The sequence below is a fragment of the Salvia splendens genome, chromosome 1 (genome assembly GCF_004379255.2).
Source record: "Salvia splendens isolate huo1 chromosome 1, SspV2, whole genome shotgun sequence".
Classification (NCBI taxonomy): domain Eukaryota; kingdom Viridiplantae; phylum Streptophyta; class Magnoliopsida; order Lamiales; family Lamiaceae; genus Salvia; species Salvia splendens.
This window is the reverse complement of record NC_056032.1, coordinates 40027771-40052500: the sequence shown is the minus strand read 5'-3', so window position 1 is coordinate 40052500 and position 24730 is coordinate 40027771. Positions and strand designations below refer to the sequence as shown.

The window sequence follows — 24730 nt, the reverse complement described above, 5'->3', positions numbered from 1 at the left end:
CAAGTCCTAACCCTATAAATTTGGCGAGCTATTCGGGTCAACTCACGGGTTGCGAGCTACACTGACATCCTTAGTGCAATGAGTTGTAAATATAAAATATAAATAAAAAACTTTTAAAAAAATAATAAAATTCGGCTAGCCGGTTAGTCCACGCCCGACCTCCATCCGCTCCGCGCTCGTCCTTACCGTTAGCCAATTGCAATAGTGGACAAGTCGTATGCCCTAGCCACTAGCCTGTGTCTAGGGCTAGGGCGGGCGCTAGTCCACTATTGTGGATGCTCTTAGAGTGTCCACAGTGGGGGAGCCGCGGCCCGTGGCTCTGGTGCGCGGCCCCCACTACAGAGAGCCACGATTCGCGGTTGAGGGCCGAGAGTCACGAGGGAGCCGCGGCCCTCCACTGCAGCGGGCCACAAAACGCGGCTGGGCCGCGAAAAATTATTATTATTTTTAAATTTTCGAAAATTCTTTTATAAATACTACCATTTCCATTTCCATTTTTTCCATTTCCATTTCCATTTTTTCCACTCCATTTTACACTTCAACTCCACAAAATCCTAATTAAAATCCTACCAAAGATGCAAGGTGGAGATGGTGATTCCCCGGGGTATGGAGACTCGGGATACGGCAACTTCCCAAATCAGATGGGGGTGGTGATGAAGACGTGCCGGATTCCGATGACGCCACCGAGTATGAAGGGTGGCGTCTTTTTGTGTAGTGTTTTTTAAAAATTTTCATTGTATAATTTTCCTCTATCTACAATACAACGAAAATTTGTCTGTAATTCGCTTTTTTATTAAATTATGTTTATTTTCCAAATTATTAGGCTAATTAAATTTGTTGTAGTTAAATTAAAAAATATAATTAAAAAAAGTAAACAAATTAATTTTTTTTTGGAGAGGGCCAGATTTTGTGGCCCTTGTTGTTTTTGTTTATTTACCATTGCGGAGGGCCATGGAGAGCCACATTTTGTGGCCGGGCCAACTTTGGTGGCCTTCAAGGGCCACCATTGTGGACACTTCTTACTATAATTTTTTTTTGATATAGTATTTCCTGTAATAACTAGCTGGTTTGTAGCCTTCCAAAGCAATATTATTGACCTTTTTCATTTTCAAATGATTACTTATTATATTAAATAACTAATAAAATCTAATTATAATTAAAGCTAGCCTCACCATGCAGATGATATAGGCATGCACAATCCGGCCCGGCCCGCCGGTTAACCGCCGGTTCGGGCCCGCCGGTTCATGAACCGGAACCGGGCCCGCAACCGGCGGGTTGAACCGGCTGAAGGGTCGGAGGGTCATAAGGGCCGGTTCAGGTTCGGGCATAACTTGAACCGTGAACCGGCGGTTCAAAACCGGCGGTTCGGCGGTTCGAACCGCCGGTTCAAAGGGTCGAACGGCTAGGGTTCGTAGGGGTTCGTAGGGGTTCAAAGTAGGGATAGGTATGAACCGGCGGTTCGCCGGTTTTGGGCGAAAACCGCCGGTTTGAACCGGCGGTTCCGACCGGTTTCCGCCGGTTCCGGAAGCTTTTCAGGCGTAGGGGGCTAGGTGAGGTCAGAAACCGGCGGTTTGTGTCGGAAAACCGTGGACCAACCCGCCGGTTTCGTGGAAAAAACCGCTGGTTTTGAGGTTGAACCGCCGGTTCAGGCGGTAAACCGGCGGTTCGGCCGAAAATTTGAAAGTTTGAAATTTGAATTTTTTTTTTATTTCTTCCAATTTTACTCCTATAAATACCTCACTTCTCCTTCATATTTCCTTACCCCATGGGCCACAGGGTGAACATTTGCTCAGATGTTTGGACGGATTGTTTTAACCGTCATTCATACATGGGTATTACGGTTCACTTTGTGGACAACAGTTGGACTTTGAACAAGCGTTTAATTGGTTTTAGAGAATTTGAAAGTCCACACACTGCACCAGAAATTGCTTCTTTGATTATACAAGTGTTGAATGAGTTTCAGCTATGCAACAAGATATTTTCTATTGGTTTTGATAATGCAACTGCCAACACCGCAAGTATTGCCGATTTGATTGCGGCTTGTACACCGGTAATTGGAGGTAAGTATTTTCATCAAAGATGCATTTGCCATATTTTAAATTTATGTGTACAGGATGCGCTTGAATTATGGCAAAAGCATGTCTCTCCTATTAGAAATGCAGTTAGATTAATCCATCAAAAGCCAGCTATTGGCAAAGCATGGAAGAAATATTGCCATCAAAAGAATGTCAAGTACACGAATTTTACTATGGATGTGTCTCATAGATGGAATTCGACATATGATTGTCTGAATTCTACCTTGACACATAAAGATGCTTTATGTGATTTTTATAGAACTAACCCCTACCGTGATTTATATCTTTCGCATAGTTGTTGGGATAACAGTTTGGCTTTATTTAAATTGTTCAAATATTTCAAAAATGCTACTGTTGAATTGTCGGGTGTTTATTATTGCACTGCTGTTCGTGTTTTGGAGCATTGCATGTACATATCCCTTGGTTTTAAAACTTCAATGAAAAATGCTTCCTCTTCTCCCGAGTTAATGTGCGTTTTGTATTATATGATTGAAAAATGGCTCAAGTATTTCAGTGAGATTCCTAACGTGTTTTTGATTGCAAAGGTATTGGATCCAAAATGGAAATTAGCAGGTACCTCTAGAATTTTAGATTTTTATTATAACAATTTGAGTTCAATTGATCTTGGTCCCCTTCAAGCAATCCAATCCGATACCAGTGACGAATTTGGAGTCGACCTCTCAGAAACCTTTCAAATAAACCTCCCGGACCGGTCAGTTGTGCAACAAAACCTCGAGTATAACTTGCGCTCTCTCTACACCGAATATGAAACCAAGTATAACACCACTCACCAAGTCAGAAGACCCCCTCCTCCACAACATAACTATGGCTTTGCATTTCAAGCCGATTATGATGACCCCGACGCGCAATCCCAACTAGCCGACCTATACAACTACAGCACCGGCGGAAGGTCCTCAGGTATGGTCAGTGAATTAGATTTATATTTTGAATCACTCTTTTCCTTTGGTGATGAAGGTCCTACTCCTCCCGCCCAAATCGACGTCCTCGATTGGTGGGGAACCCACGAGAAAGATTTTCCCATCCTTGCTTCAATGGCCAAGGAGATTTTTTCTGTTCCGGCTTCCACCGTCGCCGTCGAGTCCGCTTTTAGTGTTGGCTCGCGCGTTTTGGATGAATCAAGAAGTAAGCTCTCGGCGAAAAATATGGAAGCCGTGATGTTACTTGATGATTGGGCCAAAGCTGACGTCCGAGAACAAGAAAATGATTGGAATGATCGTCAAGAGGGATCACAAGATGAATTCACCGGGGATGAAGATTAGGCCAACCGTCAACCGCCGCCAGCCAAGCCAAATAGGTATGTAAGGTAAGAGAACTACGTGGACTTTGATTCCCTAATGCAAATGAGCAATTGGGATACGTAGGCACCTCAACTTAAATTTTTAATTTAAGTTGAGCTCAAGTCCTTTTTCTTTTATTTCTTTTTTTTCCCATTAATTCCTACTTTAAAAATATGCAAATACAATTGCATAATTGTATTTGTATATACTCTAGTCGATGAAGTATATTTCTCTATACGGCTTAATGAGGGAAACTTTTGACAATTCTACTATAATTGTTGATTGTTAGACGAAACTCAACATTTAAAGTTGAATTGCTAAAGGTGTCCTTAATTTAGTTATGTAGAAAGATCTTCTTCGCCGGTTAAGAGTATATATATAATACACTTATACGTTTAAGAACTTCAACGTCGTTTCTTGTCATTTGTAATTAGTTCTTCACTAGTAGTCTCATTTGTATTTAAATTTTGTTTAAGACTTCAAGACCGCCATATGTTTTCAATTTGTAATTGTTGTAACTTGTAACGTGTAATTTGTAAATATGCAATTTCAATAAAATTGCAACTTTAGCCGTATTTTTTTCAATTTTATTTACTCACATTGCATACAAAAGCAAACTTGAAAAGTGTAATGTAATTTGATTAAAATTGAAAAGTTGAAAAATGCAAAAAAATAAAAATAAAAAAAATCGTCAACCCGCCGGTTCGGGCCCGGAACCGGCGGTTCGAGCCGAAAACCGCCGGTTTTGAACCGGCGCGTAACCCGCCGGTTCTAGGCGGGCCGGTTCAGGTTCGCGAATTTTCCGACCCTTGACCCGCCGGTTCGGGCCCGGAACCGGCGGGTTCCGACCCTTGTTCAAGCCTAAGATGATACCAGATCTATCCTAATTAGATTCAGACCTCATAGACAACGCATTGTTTTAACTTCGAGTTACACACCATTGCAACACGCCGAGTTTCATGGTATGTAACCTCGTTCTTACTTGAGAGCATTCACAATAGAGCCCGGACCTGGGACGCTGAATTGTGTGATACTATAACTTCGACTTGATCTCCTATGCTCGTGCATTGGGATATATGGGATCCAATCATCCATGACTGCACTACTTGAACCAGGCACAGACACAATCACAAACGGCCACACCAAGTTTTGGAATATATATAAATGAGTATGAGACTTTGAATATGGAACCATCAGATTTTGTACGACGCTGAAGGGAAAAGGCTCCGTGGACACAAGGCATGAAGAAGTATACGGTAGATGACACAAAGGTGATAGCAACGTGTATTATCGACGTTTCTAAGGACCTAGTGATGGGCGACGAGAAAACGCTCCAAATCGTTTGGGAGAGAATCACCTCCATATACAAAGTCAACAAATCGAGTTGGACATTGGAGCGCAAGTGTGATCATCTTTGAAGCACTAAGCCAGATCCAATCAGATATTGCAAAAATTCGTTAACAATTTACAGAAGGACTGACTGAGTGGCGCTAGTTGGGACGATATTCACAGCAAGGCTCACGCCGTGCCAGCTCCTCCCAGCAGGAGGAGAAGGACAAGGGGTGTGTGATTTCCCTGCAGACAACCTACTTATGGATAATGTAGAGCTACAGACATGTTCTTATTAGTGACCTGCTTCCTTGTCTGCTTATAACAAGAATTATTGTGTAATGAAACATGCAGTTAAACTATATGCATTACCAAATGAAGGATATTTAAGTTTTATCACTAAAAAATTTACCATGGTGCAAACATTTAAGGTTAAATTTCAGCTCTTTTGTACAACAATATACTCAACTGAAAAGATACTAGTCAAATACACAAATAAGAATCCACTACAATTATTACTCATCTCCTCTTTGGGGATTACTTTCGTTGTTCAACTTCAATACATGTTTCTGCAGAGTTTAAAAGATCGTGGTGTTCTACACCGTACAGTTACATTCCTCAGTGAGTCGGGTCAGGGTTGAATTTTACAGACTCCCTCCAGATGAGCTCTTTGATGTTTTCTTCAGTGTAGGATGGCAGCTCAAAGTCAAAAACAAAAGGGTGGGGGCAGACAGGCTCCTCGTTGATGTCGTGGAGAGGCGCCAAGTATGGATGGCAGAGAGCCTCATCGGCTGCATATGATCATCAAACTTTCATAGTTACAGAACAAATCATATTGGAAAAGATAAATGAAGGATTTGAGCACTGGAGTTGTACCAGTGATACGCTTGCTTGGGTCGAAGACGAGCATTTTTTCTAGTAAATCCAGAGCGCTAGCTGTATTGTTGGGGAATCTGGTGGAGAATTGCTGTTTCACGTATTGCGGGAGCTGCCTAACGTATCTTCGAGCGTTGTCGCTCCTGAGGAAACCGAGGCTGGCGTCGTCCGGAGAGCCTATAAGCTTTCACAAGAACAGCAGACAGTAGAAAGCATCACTATCCAGACACCAGAGGAAAATGAATATAGAAAAAAATCATGAAATTTGTTTTTTTGGGACATAGTAAATAATTTGCAGGGGAAGTAGGTACCTCTGTGATGAGTCTCAACTGATGGACATAGTCTTTCCCTGGAAACAGAGGTTTTCTCGTCATCGTTTCGCCAAATATGCAGCCGACAGACCAGATATCGATTGCAGCTGTGTATTCTGAGCAGTTTAGGAGTAGCTCCGGTGCTCGGTACCAGCGAGTGACAACATACTCGGTCATGAAATCAGTCTCAGATGTCGTCCTTGCAAGCCCAAAATCTCCGATTTTCAGATCACAGTTAGCATTGAGGAGCAAATTACTCGGTTTGAGATCACGGTGCAAGACATTTGCGGAATGAACGTATTTAAGTCCTCGCAGTATTTGGTAGAGAAAGTACTGCCAAAGTTACAAGGAAATCACTTATCACATCCCACAAAGGGGAATTCTAACTTAAGCAACAATCACACACCGAATTCAAACAACTGTTCAAATAATCTATTGTACGACCTAAAATCCATTACAGAAGAATGAAAGAGAGAAATTGAGGCCAAACCCGACAGTGGTCGAGAGTCAATGTTTGGTTGGACTGGATAATATGGTGAAGATCAGTGTCCATAAGTTCATACACGATGTAGACATCGTTGAAGCTCTCTTTCTGAGGTGGCCGTATGATATCTTTGATTGCAATGACCTGCTTAGATGTAACAAAATGAAATACATTGTCATGTTCCAAACATTTGTATGATATATGTATGCTCTCACATTGTCATGATTCATGTGGCGCAGAAGTTTTATTTCTCGCAACGTCCTCTTTGCATCGATCCTGTTATCAAATGCATTGCCAATCTTCTTAATGGCTACCTCTTCACGTGTCTCGGAGTTTATAGCAGCGCTGAAGCAAAAGATAAGTCAGGCTCACACAGAATCAAAGTTGAAAAGAAAGATATAACCTTCTCAGAGGCATTAGCATATAACTCAGAAACTTGGACCTCCATAGAATCTCAATGAACATACCAGATATATTAACAACGTTGTTTTGGACTGTAGCCGTGACAAATTCTGTTTCCAAAAGTAGAACTAGTATCTCAAATATGAAGAGACAAGTGTGGTGTGATGATATTCAACTCTACCTTGCTTGTATGTATGCCTAACTTCCTAATGTAAAGACATCAAGTTTTTCTACTTGAAGAGGTTATTTAGGTTCACCTTTTCTCCAAAGTTTTCAAGAAATATGTATTTGATTATTATGTAAGACTTAGAGTAGGTCCCATCAAAGTCAGACATCCTTAAAACAGAGAAAGACAACATCGACACATGTAGCAGGACAAACCAGAGGTGATCATCATAACCCAAGTTTAAATTCATCATTTTCTTTAAGCCTAAAAGCATTGAACTCAACCCAAGAGGCTACAAATTATACCAAACATACTGTATTAGTTAATAATCATCATCAAACTACCACAGAAAAGGAGGTTTGATGAGTTATTACCAGACAATGCCATAAGCACCACGGCCGACAGGCCTAAAAGGAACATACTTCCTCGAAAGCTCAAACAGATTTCCGTAGACATTGTACTGCACGTATCTCCCGCCATGAGTGGCCACCCCTTTGATGTTATGCCCGCCATGATCTGCTGAACCATAGCTCGACTCCACAGACATAGCCAAATATCAAACAATAATTTATGCCTAAACAAACTCAACAATCCCAAGTTCAAAGATGATATGCTTCTTTTTGGATCAATCAAGTGGGCTGTGAGCTCTGCCGCATTAATTTATGCCGTCTGCTTTTTTATTACAAGGGTGGTGAATCTTAACTTTTACAAAACTTGGCATGCGTTTGTCAAATTTTTAGAGAGAGAGGACTAAGGAGAAGGTCTTGCGTGTGAACTTTTGAACTGGAATGGCTCCAGATTACCCGTGAACAAAATTGGCTTTTCTGAGGTGGATGTTTTTGCATCAATCTTTGCCATACACCTGGTAATAGGTTGACTCTACAATCGTTGTGATTCTGGTTTCTACTTAATCTCCTTCTACTATTTAATATTGTTAATTTCTCACTACGTGTGATACCACCACACATCATCACTATTAATTACTTTCACCAAATATCACGCATTCCAAATTTAATTCAAGAAATATCGATAGATTCACTTTAAATGCGGGTTCAAACTTATGTAAAATTTCCAATGTTCTTCAACCGCACCTTTTTTTCAATCGAAATTCCCATCACCGTGAATAAGTATTTAATTGACAACAAATATTGACTAGAGCAGAAGAAATTTAGTCAGCCATGTCTGCCTTAAAATTCTCCAAATTCCATCTTTGCACCTAGAATAGAAGACTAAGAAAAATCAAACTTGATCGATCAATTTAACAAACATTTTCACACCCAACAATCGAAAAAATTTATCTTTCCATAAAAAAACTCAAAATGATTACTGCAAAAACCATAAAAAAATCAGACAAAACATGCTAACAAGAATTGTTGTAGATATAATGCCATATTTATATTTCATTAATACCAGTACTACATAAAGGTTGAACCATTTATCGATTATATGCCAGAGACACGCACAGCACAACTCACATATTTTAAGTAGATATTCAAACAGAAAACACACTACTCCTAAACTACACACTTGTGTACAAAGGAGTGAGTTTACATTTAACCTTCACCTAACCATTGGGCCTCCTACATTGATGTTCACTCGATGCACTCTGTTAGATGCACTACCACCAATCCTAAGGTTACCGAGTAAAGCGTCACGTCCCATTAGAACTATCTGGAAGAACTTGTCTACATCCTTTGCAAGTAGATCAAGTCCTTGTGAGAGTTTTTCTGCCGATTTTCCTATATCTGATATTGAGTTTTCCAATACTTGAGCTTCAACCGCGTTCACCCCTTCTTGCACAATTGGGTACAACTTCTTCACATCTGTATCAACAGCTTCTAGCTCCTTCAGTATCGTGGTCCTCCCATTCGAGTGTAGGCTTCTTATTTCAGTATTTACAAAAGCCTGGAGCTCAGAAAACGCCACTGCCCATGAGAAAGTTTCGGGAACCTGTAGGTCCAACAACTTCTTTGTGGAACCAGAGAATGCAGCTGCAAATATGCTACATACCAAGAGACTAACGACCTTGACTCCATACATTGCTTGCATCAAGATCTTTCCTTTGGCCGAGTTCTTGATTTTTGGTAGGTCCAGTTTTTCAGCCAGGACATCCATGGCAGAGAAGCAGTTTTCAAATCTTGGATTCTTCTTAGCAACATGTTGCTTCCATCCGTCTGCGGAAGAACGGGCCCGTTCAAGCTGTTTTGCGGGAGCATCACCAAAGTTGCGCAAGACACATTTAAGAAAGAGATGGCCCTGTTTCAGCTGAGATATCTCAGAGCTGAAAGCAATGCAGATATCAAGCAACTGTACACTATCATCTAAATATGCATCTATCCATTTGTCATCCCAATCAGAAACAGGGAGTTCAAGAGCAGTAATTAATGCTTTCACGTCGGTATGAATTTTACACAGTGTGTCCATCGCAAACCTCATCCACGATAAGCGCAGGACATCATCCGTACCTACTGGCCTAAGATTTTTAATCCTACCCTGCAATGTCTCTTCAAAGGTATTCAACAAAGCAAGAAGTTTAGGGGACAGGTATGAACCCTTTGGTGACATCCTACGGAAAGGGTTTCCAAAGGGGAGGAAAGGGCTGTGTGGTTCTTGTGGGCGGCTCATTCTATCACACTAACTGCAAGAACATTAAAAAGAGCCAATAACAATAAGTAAAACACTCAGTCAAAAGACAATGGAAGCAAAACATAGTAATAGCCAATAGGAAAACAACAGTGCACGTGTAGTTAGGAACTACTTGTAGCAGGCTAGCAGCGAGAACAGATCAAAGTCGCACATCAAAATAAGCACATAGTCTATACATGAATGCAAGTTTTAGTAACTTCGCTCATATTTTCAGAACAGGACAGCAAATTTAATAGGAATCCTGCAAACATCATTGTTATCGAAAAAACAAACAATATTCTTCTTAAAAACCAATTCAACCTGCACCAAGTTGATAATATCCTACCATCAATATTGTCAAATTTCTGACTGGCAGTGCTATAGCGCTAAGCCGAGGCATTTTTGCCACGTCGGTTTTTAGCATTTTTTGTGGCGGCCACCCTGGCGGTCAATTTTGACTTTTCACTCCATTTACCACGAGCCCGACCCATTGACCCGCATTGCCCGCCTTCTTTCAGAACCTCAGCAGCCCTCCAGTCCCCCTTGGCTTTGCCCAGAACCTCCACAGACCAGCCCATTTACCCATATAACCCGGCCCATACTATTGAGTCTGGATATTATAAATTTAGACATTATTACTACCACTTATGGTTTAATACTTGTTTCTACTATTATTTTCTAATTGTTTGAATTTATATACATATGTATATACTATGTATTAATAATATTTTTTTTATTTATCCATCGAACGCCAAATCCCGCCATGCCGATACGCCATATCCGTGTGGCAGTTTTTGGGCGAACCGCCATACGCCATTGACAACAATTCCTACCATGTTGAAATAACAGACTTGTAACCATTATCATACCATATAGAATTCAGCAAAACCAGAAATACCTACTTGTCAGATATAATAATAGCACAAACACAAATTGAGTTCCTTGTGCTTGTTCAATTGTTTGAACTTTTCCTTTTAATTTACAAAAAAGCGGTCCTAATTCTCCAAGGTGCATGAATTCTCCTTAAAATAAACAAAAATCATAAGTTGTACAGCATGAGAGGACACCTTTTATGTGATATAGATGATCTATTACTATTCCAGTCAGTCAACAGTCAACCCAACAAAATTCTCCAGATTTTGGGCATAAACAATGCAAATTAGCCATTTCCACAACCTAAAGATGAAGAAAACATAAATATTTACCCAGATCTAACATTATAAACAAAATAGTAAGTACTAGTATACTACGTAATATTTTAGGCTTTTAGTACTAAAATTTCAATTCAATTATACAAATGGAGTCAGTTACACTACAAATAATAGGAAGTCATGAAAACTCTCAGATCTATACCAATTTAAACAGTCAACGCACATATCTCTAACATCACATTCAAACTCGAAAAACATGAACTCAGGACTCTTAAAACCAACTACAAACCACGAAACACAAAACAATCACAGCAACACTTAACACAAAACATCAGCCAACCAAGTCATAATCAAGATAAATCAACACAATTTCCAGAAATCCAGCCAAAATCTATCAGATACTCACCCAATACTCCGATCAACGGCTCATATCATCACCGATCATCACAAACTCTAGCCAGTAGCCATACCATAAATACACATAAAATTCATTGAGCAGCGAGCAGAAACAGGCATACGCAAACACATGAAATCGATCTCGTGATAAATTAAAAAAAAAAAGCATTTCTGTACCTGAAACAGAACCCAAAGACGAGTAGAGAATTGGTAAAGCTTCGCAGAAAGTCTTCGCAAAATGTAGGGTTGTAGAAATTGGATTGCAAAATTACAGATAATCGTTGTTTACTTGTGAGTGGGAGTTGTTGAAACACGTGGTGGAATCTAATTGGATACAGTATATTTTGTGTAGAGTGGGTGGGGTAAATGTAGAATATTAAAGTGCGCGAAATCTGGCCGTTGATTAATGCCTGTGTCATTAATATAACTTCATCTGTCCCCAATAATTAACCAATTTAACTTCTGAATTTTAAGAAAGGTAAAGAAAAATTATAAAAAAGTTAGTTGAATATGGATACGATTCTTATATATTAATTTTATAATAAAATATGAATGAAATGAATTAATGAAAATAAAAAGTAAAAATAATTAATTAATGGAGAATGAATGAAAATAACAAACAGTATAGATATACTTGTGCGTAACGCAATTTTCAAAATTGTAGTAGTAGTACTGAATATAGAAGTCTCTTTTGTGTTTTGACCCAAAAATTGCAGGAAGAAAAAATATAAAATGTCTGTAAAAGTTCCCCTTTTCTATTCATCGATCAAAATCTTTTCCAAATTCCAAGCATTTAATTTCCATGATTTTAATTTCCCTTATAACACCTGAAAACTTATGATTTATTAATGATTTATAGTTGTACTAGGATTTAGACTTCTAGATTAATAACGTGGACCAATTATTTGTGTGAAGAAATTCATTTTAAAACCAGTCTACTGTATTGGATGAATAATCATATATACAGTATATTTATTGATATATTTCCTAATTTTCTTTTAATAACTAGTTTGGTTTATAGCCTTCTATAGGCATACCCTCCTTTCCACAAGAATCTCACATTATTTTTAAGATCGTTCCATAAGAAATTAAAAATATACATTTTTTAATTTTAGAAAGTCTTTTTCCCTCTAAAAAGGCAAAACTCATTTTCCGCTAATAATACTTCAATTACTTTTTCTTTCTATATCTCTCTTACTATACCAATTGTGCATTAAAACTCGTGTTAAACCAAAATTACATATTCTTATGAGTCGGAAGGGGAGTATATTATTGATCTTTTTTCTATTCAATTGATTACTTATTAAATTAAATCATTAATAACTAGTAAAATCTAAATATAATTAAAGCTAGCCTCACCCTCTATCTTCATTAGATTCACAACTCATAAATACGTATTGTTTTAACTTTGATTACACGCATTGCTACACTTAGAGTAACGGAATTACATGGTATATAATCATGCGCTCATTTAAGAGAGCATCCACCATAGGGCAGTTTAGTTGTGTAATGTAACATCCCGAATTATAGGGCTCGATGAAAGGTTTGGATATGTGGTGAGGAATAGTAGTTAAATTAAACCGTAAGGTATAAATTTGATACAAAATGTCGTTTAGTCAATTTTCGGTAATTTCTTTTATCCGTGTAAAATCGTAAATCAAAGCTAAGGGCTAATAATTTTATAAATTATAAATCATGGCCTAGAATAATTGTAAATAATGTGAGGAATTATTTTGGGCCATCTGAGGGTAATTGGAATTTTTATCGCCGATTATTTCGGGTTTTTGTAAAATCGATCGTCGAAACATTTGAGGTTTCGGACGGGAGTAATTTTAGATTAAACTAGAATTAATGTGCTACCAGATGGTATATAGAATTCATACATGTGGAATCATATGATATGAAAATAAATTAGCACAAGAAATGAAATTAATTTAACTAATTAAATAACTAGAAATTAAAAGAAATTTCTAGAAAAGTTGTCACCTATCATTATCTATTAAGCTTGACTTCTTCTTTATTGGGAAAAGAGGACGAAAATCAGAAGCCATGGGAGAAGAGAGAACCGTGAGATCTCATGGCAATCCTATGTTTCGATTTTTCGTCGAAATATCGATCCAATCGCGTAAACGTTATGAAATCAAGTAATGCCTTTCTTCCTATACTATTTTTATAGCATAAAATTCAATATATATTAAGGTTAGAAATCTGAAAATTTCGAGCTCCATAGGTTTTGATGGATATATGGTTTTATGTTCGATTAATTGTTGAGTACGTAGTGTATGGACGTCGTACGCCACGTTTTGATGGGTAATTTCAAAGTTAAATTGCCATGGTATGAACTTGATGTTGAGACTGAAAATATACTTTAGGGTTTATGGTTTGGTGGTTAGATGTTCATGATAGATGAAATAAATAATTTAAGAGTTGATTTAACATGAATTGAAACAGAATTTGATCAACAAGGTTTAATCCCCTATTTTTCAGTGACCAGTTCCGAATTGTTTGGCATGAGTAGAATAGTGAAAACTTTGGTTTAACAATTTCTGTAATAACTATAATGAGTCTAGAAGATCCCTGATTTTTATGGAGAATTTAGGAGTTCGTTTACTATGTGTATAAATTGTTTGAACCATATGACCATAAACTGTCGAAATTCTGGTAAACTGCCTTATTTTCATATATTTTATTTGAGTTATTATGGGTACTTTAACTAGAGTTAAAATCGAATAAATAATGTTTATATTAACTATATGGTGTCCAGGTGTTCTGGGAAGTTTTTGATAAATTAAAGAGTACAAACACCATTTATAAAAATTATTTAGAAAATACTGCCAGAAATTGTCTAATTTTGATAGTATGTGGGGAAATGGGGATATCTCTTAAACCATTAGGAATTTTTGAATAAATCTTATTGGATTATAAACTGGACTTCTCTCGATATTTAAAAATATCAGGTCAAGCCTCTAAATCCTTCCGAATGAATATAGAAGTTTTTATGACGAATCAGTCCAGAGCAGTTGTTATATTTGAAAGTTAATGTATAAGTCGGATATTAAGATAATAGAGCAAATGAATTCATTTAAGATGTTTGATCATGAAATTGTGATTTAGAATGAATATGGGTGTTAATGTAAATTTTGGGAACTTTCTAATTGAGGTTAGCAATTTTAATACATTAATTATATGATTATATACTTTCTATGAATAGTAACATAATACTTAGTGATTTTATTTGGAAGACTTAATGAGTTGAAGTTGATGAAAATAAGTATATGTTACTAATATTTACGATATTTATAGTATAAGGCATAGAAGCTTGTAACACGAGTGGTGCAAAAATGAATGGACCTAGAAGATAGCTAAGGGTCGAAAGGTGAAATAGGCTTATGTTCATAAGTCTGCGAGGTAGCGTATCCTCTCTATGGTTTTCGATTCCTTTGGTTGAGATGATGTGTGCTATAATGTGATTATTTTTGCGATGTTAATTAAATAATGTGCTTAAATATGCTTATAATTTAATATGTGGATTGTTATGATACTTATTAATTTTAATATGAATGATCTGCAGAAATAAGGGTACGAATATGAATAAAAGACAATGGATATGATATGCAATGAAATGTTATAAATTATGAAGATCTGAATAATGTGAAATATGTCTGAATGGGTTATGAAAAGATATCTGAATGTATATGAAAAAGAAGTGATCTGATAGGTAGAGCCTGAATAAAATGAACACAAGAGAATAATATGTAAAGGATATAAAAGTATATACTAAAAGAATGTCTGTGAATTCGATAAGAATGATTATCTGAAGTGATATTTGGAAATGAAATAAATGTGAAAAGGAGATTTGAAAGAAGAATGTGAAATAAAACGCCCCGTTTGCTTGGTCATATGTGTTGGGTACAATTGGCATCGTCTTCTGGATAACCGAAGCGAGGATCGTCTGTTATCTGATGGCCACTATCTGATCTGTCTGATATGCACCCTCATGGGAGGTCTGATCATCTGTCTGATATGCACCCTCATGGGTGGTCTGATCATCTGTCTGATATGCACCCTCATGGGTGGTCTGATTATCTGATATGCACCCTATGGGTGGTCTGTGCGGAGTCCTCTCGAGGGCAAAATCCGCGTCTGCATCTGATTCTGTTTCTGATATGGTCCGTGTACCCTGCCTGAAACCAAGCAGATATTGGGGCTATATGATAAGATGAGATAAAATAATATCTGATGACTTGTGAATAAAAGATCTGTAATCTGTGATCTGTGATATATGATAAGATGAGATAAAATAATATCTGATGACTTGTGAATAAAAGATCTGTAATCTGTGATCTGTGCTATATGATAAGATGAGATAAAATAATATCTGATGACTTCTGAATAAAGGATCTGTAATCTGTAATCTGTGTTATATGATAAAAATAATCTAAAATAATATCTGATGACTTGTGAATAAAGATATGTGATCTGTGATATATAAAATAATATCTGATAATTTGGAAATAATGATCTACGATCTGTGATATGTGATTTGTGAAAAATGATATATGATGATATGCGAAATCTTGAGAAAACCAGAACTATAAGATACAATGAAAATGTGGTAGTGTAGGAAGAAATAAGTGAGTCTGTTATCAGGAGACCATAAGACAAATATGACAAGAAAGATATGATGAATATGTGTGGGTATCTGAACAAGTATGCTCTGGCGTGAAAATTATGAGAATTTGGAATATATATATATATATATAGGGAGATGATCAAAATAAAAATGCATTTAAATCCAGAAATGCAGCCCAAATCTTGGCCCTGTGATTAGATGATCTAATGGTCAATAATTAACCAAAAACACGGAAGGTCATAATTAAACAATTTTAGGTCATATTATAATATTTGGGTTTAATGTCATGCTAAGATCATTTTAGGTCATGCTTTGTTAGCATGACCTAAAAATTAACTAACTATGACCTAATAGTGCCCTACATATGATATTGTTCTGCGTTTCTGTATTTAAATCTAGTTTTGCATAGATCAAATATATATATATATATATATATATTGTAATAATAAATCAAGATGATAAGGAAATGATATTAAGAATGAAATATCTGAAGAGACATGAGTAAGAAATATGGAAAAGTTGTATGACGGAAGTACATATAAGTTTGATATAATGAGATTGTAAGAAATTTTGGAAATCTGTGAAATTGGAATAAAAACAAGCAAAAGATTAAAAATGAAATAATATAGTTATTATAGTCCAGAGCCTTTGTCCTAGCGGCAAAGAGCTTAGACATTATTGCATGAGGTGCCGAGTTCGAGCCTTCTTGACATCAGACATCAGTTGTAATTTCCTCCTATCTATAGTATAGGAGTTTGTTTATAATTTCCTCTCTTAAGTTTGTTTATAATTTCCTCTCTTATATAGGAGTTAATTTTAAAATGATATTCTGTCAGTGGTGTTGAACAGCTTTGCACATCTTTGATGGGTCACTGGTGATCAACTTGGTTTAGTAGTCGTGGCATGTTGTGTAATAGTTAAATCTTTAATTTTCCGTTGGATAAATATTAAGTTTTTTTTTAAATGTAATAGATTTTAATTGTTCTTTTAAGCTAAAAAGAAAAAGGAAAACTTCAGCACGAGTTTTCGATACTGAAACATGACATCACTTATTCGGTGGGTTTACCTACCCTACCCGGTAAGGGGTGTTACATGTAATACTCCTAGTATATAACTTGGACTTTGTCTCCTATGGTTGTGCATTGGGATGGGATCCATGAGTGATGACTGCCCTACTTGGACTAGGCTTCAAATGTCTGCGACACAAACGAGCACACCAAATACTTAGAGTTTTGTAATATACATAAAGGACTGAGATATTGAATATGGAACCATCAAAATTAGTTTGACGGCAAAGGGAAGGGAATTGGTCCGTAGATAGAAGGCATGAAGTAGAGGAGACAAAGGTGATATCAACGAGAAAAGGTATGGTTAACAATTTGCAAAAGGTATGACTAAGTTGGGATGATATTCACGCGGGTGGTAGGCGTCCCCAAGAGAACGAAGTTGGCCACTTCTCCAGCAACGGCCTACGACTTGAAGGCTTTTGGTAGAAGACCGCCATTCGTCCCCTCACCCAATCGGCCATAAAGCGGTAAAGAGTAGAGTGCCATCTGCAGAAGACCAACCGGATCATGCCATGGATAACATCGCTGATTTTATGTTAATGAGCAACTACAAACTACAACAAGGATATTCTAAAGGATGCGCTGACGATGTCCGGCCTTGAATGCCAACACCATGAATCCATGATACACTAATCAAGCTCCCAAATAATTTTTTTTGGAATTTAGGTTCTGTGTTTTTATTTAATCATTACAGCTTTTGTGCCTCAGTTAATGGACCTATACTCTTTTCCAACCTCAAGTCAAGAGTCACCGGAGGAAGAGTAAATTAGTTGATTTAGAAAAATGAAGATATACTTCATTATGGATTGTCACACTCAAAATGATCCCAAGGATAGCACGCAGACGGCGTGGCTATACTAAAATCATTTGGTATAGGCTAGATAGAGAACGTCAAGCCTAAAACGAACAATATTATGCATTGCAGTTCCAGAATAAAGTGCTATTGTGAAGAAAGACTGGAAACAATTAAATGTAATTTACTATATAACAGGAAAGAATGAATCCTTCACTTACAGAGACTACATGGATCATTGAATAATTCATGCAACTATTATCGGGATTAAAAAATGGTGATGAATGTACCTGAACTCAGATGCAATAACTATCCATATTTATTATACAGCTATCTTTGTATATCTATGATTTTATTGTTTTCTCCTTCACTAGTATCATTAGATATGCATTCACTGCTTTCTTCAATGATTATACCTCGATGACTATCTTCACCCATGGAACTGGAAGAGTTCCGGCGAATTTGGCGCTCCTGATGTTTACAGAAAAATTTATAGAAACAATTCAGAAAGATCATCCTACCTCTTTTGACTCGTTTAAACATTAAATCAAGAATTACTGGAGGAAGAGTGAGACTTCAGGTTGTACCTCAAGAGATAGGAAGTCTTCTGATTCCAGCATGTGTACGACGTATCCCATCTTGGGCCTTTTCTGGTCATCAGGATCAACACACCGAAGGGCTACCAAGAGCAGGCGCTTCAGTTCCATGGAGGCAGGCCGTTCAGGCAACTTGGGATCTGCTACTTCCTCAGATTTCATGTTTCCAACCATCATCTTCAGCCAGTCAACGAGATTGGCCTGCATTGTATTTGCCGTCAGTGAGAGTTGCAAGACGACAAGTATCTGGTTCGCAAGTTTTGCAGTACCTCTCCCTGTGGAATCAAATAATCAGCCGGAGATCTACCGGTGATGATCTCCATGATCAATACTCCAAAGCTATAAACATCACTCTTCTCGTTCAGCAGACCAGTGCACACATATTCCGGAGCAACATAACTAGCAAAACAATGAAGAAAGTCAGCTCCCTGCAAAAATCAATTCAATCTCACAAGAGGTTACCCAAATGTTCCCATCACTCGTGTTGTTACGTGAGAAATATCTGAATTCATAAGTTTAGCTAGCCCAAAGTCTGACAGTTTAGGATGCCACTGATGATCAAGCAGAATGTTGCTGGACTTGATGTCACGGTGAACAACCTTCGGCTCCAAACCGTCATGGAGATATGCCAAGCTGCAAAAAAAGTGTTCAAATATAAATAGAAGGTGCATACTTGAGCAGGTCACAATGATTTTAGACTACCAGACCCTTTTGCAGTTCCGATAATTATATTCACACGAATCTCCCACGTCAAAGGGCTGACTTCTCCCACATCTCCATGAAGCCAGTGGTCCAAATATCCATTTTCAACATATTCATAGACAACCATCCTACATATAAGCACAAATCAGCAATGAAAAACAGATTAAGCTTCAATGTTTGATGCATATACATAGCAAAATCTGAAATTCATTCATGATACCTGGAGGCTTCTTCAACACAGTAACCTAGCAACCTGACAAGATTCTTGTGACTAGCACGTCCAATTGCACCCACCTCGGCCTTGAACTCGTTTTCAGCTTGTCCCCTGAGAAATGTGTGTGGGAAAGATATTCACATGAAGCTCGTTCAATACAATCCTTCAACCTTATCACAAAAACTATGCATCAAATGTAACAATTTGAGGAACCACTTTACCTGTTGTTCAACAAATTCTTTACAGCTATTCGGGTGTTATCAGTTAACTCTCCATAATACACAATACCATATCCACCTTCACCAATCACATTCTCATCAGAGAAACCATTACAAGCTGCCTCCAGCTCTCTCAAAGTATACGACCTTCCCCATCCCAAATGAGACACCTCTGGCAACGACCCAATGCCTCTATACGATCCCATCTCTGCCCCACTAGTAGCCCTGATCTCACTACTTGATCCTGCTTTATCAGAAAACACAACTCTGTGCTCCACCTTCCCCGTATCTATCTGTATCTCTGACACAACCTGAGATTTTCAAATCCATAGAAAATAAATCACTCCTCAATCTAAACCTTGCTATCCTTGTTGTATAACACTAGTGAAAGGCACTAAATAAGTAATCATTTGGCTTTTCCAATAAAGGATAGTATTTGTTTATGTGCAAAGAAAATCAGTTTAAAACAACAAACAACATCTTTAATCAAAATTCAGATAGACACAACACATAAAAGTTATAAACAATTTACATAAGAATATCAAGTTAACGAATCAACTTCAGTTAACAAGCAGAATTCGTAATTCATGGAACAAATGGTTATATATTTAATAGACATGCGAGCTAAATGTGATTTTCTCAGTCCAACTCGAATCTCTCTACTCATTAAGCAGTCAAATAAAATCACAATTTATGAACTAGAGAACAATTTCTCCCTGATTTGGGAATCAAAGAAACCTGAAAACGTACCTGAGGTGCGATGGAGCGTTGATTGGCGGCGGAATCGCGGTTGATCGCCTGTATCTCCTTGGATACGGCCGGCCTCGGGTCTCTTACCGAGCGGCGGAGTTTTCCTTTGGTGCCGGAGCTGCGGCTTCGGCGGCGGTGGCTGCGGCGGCGGCGGCGAAAGGCGGGGACGCAGAGCGACAGGAGGAAGAGAATGAGCAAAATCACTGCTCCGATTACTATTCCGATCACCACCCATAGCTGCAGCCCGAAGATCGATGTCCTGTTAGAGAGCTTCATGTTCCCAAGCAATGTATGTAAAAATGACATTTCTGCTGTCATTCAGATCCACAAAATCTACCAATTCTCCACGTATCTTTGTGCGAAAATTGAAGAGTGCGAACAGTGTGTGTGAGAGTTAAGGTGAAAATTAGTCATGCATGGAGAAAACTGAAGTGGTTGTGAGATAGGAATTAAATGTATTTGTGTGATCAGTAAGCAGGCTGCAGTTGTTGGTTTAATGGATTTGTATTCAATGAATTCGCATCCGCCGGTAAATTGATTTTCCGGCGAATTCCGGCGAATGTGTGTAGAGAGAGAATCGATGAACTGGAGAGTTGATGTGTGTGTTTGTTTCCCACACTACGTGATTTTCCGGCGAGTGTGTTTATTTGGTATCCCAAATCCCAATCTTTGTTTTTTTTCTTCCAACTCTAATTTCACGTGATTCAGTTTATTTTTGTAAATATTATAGAGGAGTAATAATTAATTTCCAATACACACGCATAATTTTTCAATTTTATATAATTAAAATTATAGATCAATTGCTAACAAATTAGCAATCACGGATTAAGACCAAATCTTAGCTATTAGATTAGGACATATAATGGTTGAGATAATGACACATAGATTATATTTTCAATTAAAAAAAGAGTGATGCTAAATGGTCATAATGTGGTCGGCCATAAAGAGTTAATTTAATCCATTTGCATGTATAAAAAAATTAAAATTACCGATATAAACTTATATGTGTGTGAATGGACTTGTGAGTTGATACTCATCTTTGAATTCCATTACGTAAAACACATTAATATCACAAATTACTGTATACGTTGAGCAACAATCAAGAAATGACAGTAGTAATAAGTTGAGCAAAAACTACAAAAGAGCAACACTAACATGTTGAGCAACATATAATGAAGATGATATAAAAAATCAAGTAGTTTTACACCAAAATTTTGAAAAAAAATCAATTTTTTTTATTATTCAATTAATTTATGGCTGGCCATAATGTGGTCGCATAGCATTATTCTTAAAAAAATTATTAAATAAACTTAAAGGGTATTAATGTCAATTCTCTCTCATTAAAATCATCTTAAAACTTTAAATTTACGTAACTCTCCCGATTTAAATTATTTTTTCGTAAAAAATATTTCAAACTAAAGATAATTTTACAATGATTCCACCGAGATCTCAATTGCATATGTTCCGACGATGTTCGGGTGATGAAATTTGATAAATTATATTTCAATTTTCGTACATGTTGATAAGCCGATTTTATCAATACATGCAAAAAAAATCTCAATATATTGTATACAAAATCTCAATATAATGTAAGTAAAATATCAATAAAACTGTATTGATATTTTCTTGTACTTGTGTTGATATTCTCATGTCATATTGTTGATATTTGTAATACACTATGTCGATATAAAAAAACACCCATGAAAATTATCATATGATAACATAATGACGATATTACCATTTTGTTGATGTTTTGTCTACTATTTATTGAAATTTGTGAGCTTTAATCTCATTCACTCATTTTAAAATCTAAGGGTGTAGATTTAGTCTTAGTTTTGGATTATGGGATTATAAGCATTAGAAGAGGACCCATACAATACAAAGATATAACTTTATCATTAGTCTTTTATAAATATACTTATATTAATGTGTTGATATTTAAATTTACATGATTGATGAAGTTTGGTGTAGTCGGATTTCGTCACTAGTGGAAAATTTAACTATTTAAGCTCGTGATATTATATGTCAAATTTAAATTTAAGGGAAAAAAATTTAAAACTGTTTAAGTCTATGATATTATATACTCTAACACATGAGTTAACAAGTGAGTGTTATATTGCTAATTCAATACTTAATTGCTAACTACAATTAAATAATAGTCATTAGATATTCAAATCAATGGCCTAGATCATCAGTCCCGAAATGTTAATACGATCAACAAAAAAACGTCAATAAGGGTATTAAGGTCAATTTACAACAAATTAGTTGTAACTAAATTTTAAAAAATATTCCATAACTTTAAAACGCATATAACTTTCTCGATTTAAATTATTTTTTCGCACAACATATATCAAATTAAAGTTAATTTCATAAGGATCCTAACGAGATCTCACTCGTATATGTTCCGATATCAAAATTTGAAAAAAATTTCAAAAATTTTGAATTTTTCGTACCGCAACAAATGTCAACATGATATATAAAATATGTCAATATAAGCAATTGTTAACATTCTCAAAGTATTGTGTTGATATTTTCGAAACACTCTATTGACATTTTCATCCAAAATTCTAATTTGGTAGTTTTTTTATTTTTTATTTAATTAATAAAAATGAAAATTACACGCGGCAAATTTTAGACCACAATATTTCTAAAATCCTATGTCTTAAATTAATTATAGTTAGTAATTAATCACTCTTTAACATTTCTCTAATTTCCGTTTGTTTACTTTTTTATGTATTGATACGTACAATGAGATCAAACTATTTATAGTACTGAATATTCTCTCTCTCAATAATATTTTTCTTCGCAAACTATTGTCATGAGCCGTCCTTAGGCCATCTGCAACGATGTCTCTTATCCGTCCTTTAACCGTATCTTAAATTGCTATTATTGGGCCCCACTGTACTTTTTTACTCCATCTCTTAATTAAGGGACGAAACCTGCAACCCTCCATCTCTTATTCGTCCCTTAACCGTCTCTTAAATTACTAATCATTCAATTTCATTTTTATTTTTATTTCCAACAAATTCAATTAATAAAAACACACTTCATTAAATAAAATAAAATTACAACATAAAATAAAAATACAACTTAAAATTTAAAAAAAAACACATAATTAAAATCCTTAAAAAATTACATAATTTAAAATACAATTTTATAGAAAAAAAACTACTCCGCCGGCGAATCATCCCCCGAAGGCAGTGGAGGTGCACTTAAGCCACCTGGAGGCGGAATACCAAGTTGTCTTGCCATAAACTCAATTCCGGCAAGATAGGCTTGGTATTGGGGAGGCGTCATGCGGGAAGTGTCCGCCATTGTGGCGGTCATGTACATGGACATTAGGGAGTTCGAGGGTGCCCCCAAGCCCGAGCTCGCCTGGCTTGAGGCTCGGCCCCTCCTCCCTCTAGCCGCCTTCGCTGCATTTCTCCCTTGCGGCCGACGACGCCCACAGGAGGACCCCCAGCATCGTCTGCCGTGCCCTCAACCTCATGCGAGGCAAACTCTTGTGCGGTGCTGCCCGAACCGCCCTCACTTGAAGAGTATTGGCCACCCGTCGTGTGCTTCGTGTGCTTCGAGGTCGAGCCCGAGCTGGACCGGACACTGCCGGCCAACCTTTCCTCGTCTTTGACGACCTCCCAAACATCGACATGTTTGAATTGTTTGTCGGTGTCGTCGAAGTAGACTCGCAAAGCTGACCTCAGAATGTCGGGCTCCCGTGGCTCCGCTTTGGTAATGAGCCGCTTCACTCTTGTAGATGGCGCAGAATTTTTTGACCTCTCTGTCGACTCGGTCAAAGTGAGCGCGGAGCATCTTAAATGTGCGCTGGCAGGACCCCTTTGGCTTAATCTCGTGGTAGGCCTCGGTGACCTTTTCCCAGAAGCACTTCCGGGATTGTTGATTCCCGATGATGGGATCGTACGAGACGTTGATCCAGGCGTTGTACACAACCAGCGTTTCCTTGGGGTTGTACGGTTGCCGGTTTAGATCCTCCTCCTCCTCCTCGTCCGCCTCCGCCTCCGCCCTGGAGCTTCCACTGCATCGGCCTCCTTCCGGAGTGGGTTCAACCGAATAATCCTCCCGAATCTGGGATAATCCCTGCGAATACCTCGGGGCGGAGGGACGGGCATATGCATCCACATCAAAATGGGGTGGTTGGTACCCCCCGGCGTCGACTAACCCTGGATGCCCGGCATCGACGAACCGAAACCACCACCCAGGACATTGTACATGCCCCCAGTCGCCGAACGCGTTGATGTCAAACCCGCTGGAGCCGCCACTTCCACCGCCAGAGTTTCCGTCGCCGGACATTTTGTGATGAGAGGTTAGATGAAAATTGGAGAGGAAATGGAGATGATTTGGGAAGAATAGATGTGTATTTGTGTGTGAAATGAGGATGAATTAGGAGTATTTATAGAGTAAAAAAATAAAATAAAAAATAAAAAACGGTAATATTATCGCTTTTTATTTTTTAGTTTTATTATTTTTTTTAAATTCGAATTTTAAAAAAATGATTTGACGATGCCTACTCGCGGGCCGGCGAGTGGACGTCACGCATGGCACCGGAGCGCGCCACGTCGCTCGGGCGCGTGGCGAGACGGCTCGCCATCCGTCTTGGCGGGCTGGGGACGAGACGGGACGCTGCAA

At 37.6% G+C, this 24730-nt stretch overlaps 3 protein-coding genes across 6 annotated transcripts; all 3 read right to left on the bottom strand.

Moving 5' to 3' along the window:
- Nucleotides 1-5087: 5087 nt before the first annotated feature.
- On the bottom strand, nucleotides 5088-8177 carry LOC121751331 (mitogen-activated protein kinase homolog MMK2-like). The gene is made up of 6 exons (XM_042146053.1): nucleotides 7316-8177; nucleotides 6589-6718; nucleotides 6380-6517; nucleotides 5890-6222; nucleotides 5579-5762; nucleotides 5088-5493 (listed from the first exon to the last, which is right to left on the bottom strand). Exons 1-6 carry the CDS (start codon nucleotides 7486-7488, stop codon nucleotides 5321-5323), a joined length of 1131 nt encoding a protein of 376 aa, XP_042001987.1. The 5' UTR covers nucleotides 7489-8177; the 3' UTR covers nucleotides 5088-5320.
- Nucleotides 8178-8317: 140 nt separating this feature from the next.
- LOC121751355 (protein BPS1, chloroplastic-like) lies at nucleotides 8318-11415 on the bottom strand. 4 transcript variants are annotated; one of them, XM_042146099.1, is made up of 3 exons: nucleotides 11291-11377; nucleotides 9913-10395; nucleotides 8318-9579 (listed from the first exon to the last, which is right to left on the bottom strand). In XM_042146099.1, exon 3 carries the CDS (start codon nucleotides 9564-9566, stop codon nucleotides 8502-8504), a length of 1065 nt encoding a protein of 354 aa, XP_042002033.1. In that variant the 5' UTR covers nucleotides 9567-9579; nucleotides 9913-10395; nucleotides 11291-11377; the 3' UTR covers nucleotides 8318-8501. The 4 variants fall into 4 exon arrangements, with proteins under 4 accessions (XP_042002033.1, XP_042002041.1, XP_042002018.1 ...); XM_042146107.1 differs by lacking the exon at nucleotides 9913-10395 and adding an exon at nucleotides 11124-11170 and having other exon boundaries at nucleotides 11291-11348; XM_042146084.1 differs by lacking the exon at nucleotides 9913-10395 and having other exon boundaries at nucleotides 11291-11415.
- A 5283-nt stretch (nucleotides 11416-16698) lies between these two features.
- Nucleotides 16699-20633, bottom strand: LOC121751311 (probable serine/threonine-protein kinase At1g01540). Its single transcript, XM_042146035.1, has 8 exons — nucleotides 20087-20633; nucleotides 19340-19647; nucleotides 19125-19229; nucleotides 18910-19032; nucleotides 18665-18835; nucleotides 18472-18601; nucleotides 18194-18403; nucleotides 16699-18077 (listed from the first exon to the last, which is right to left on the bottom strand). The coding sequence occupies exons 1-8, from the start codon at nucleotides 20402-20404 to the stop codon at nucleotides 17937-17939; spliced, it is 1506 nt and encodes a 501-aa protein (XP_042001969.1). The 5' UTR covers nucleotides 20405-20633; the 3' UTR covers nucleotides 16699-17936.
- Nucleotides 20634-24730: the final 4097 nt, after the last annotated feature.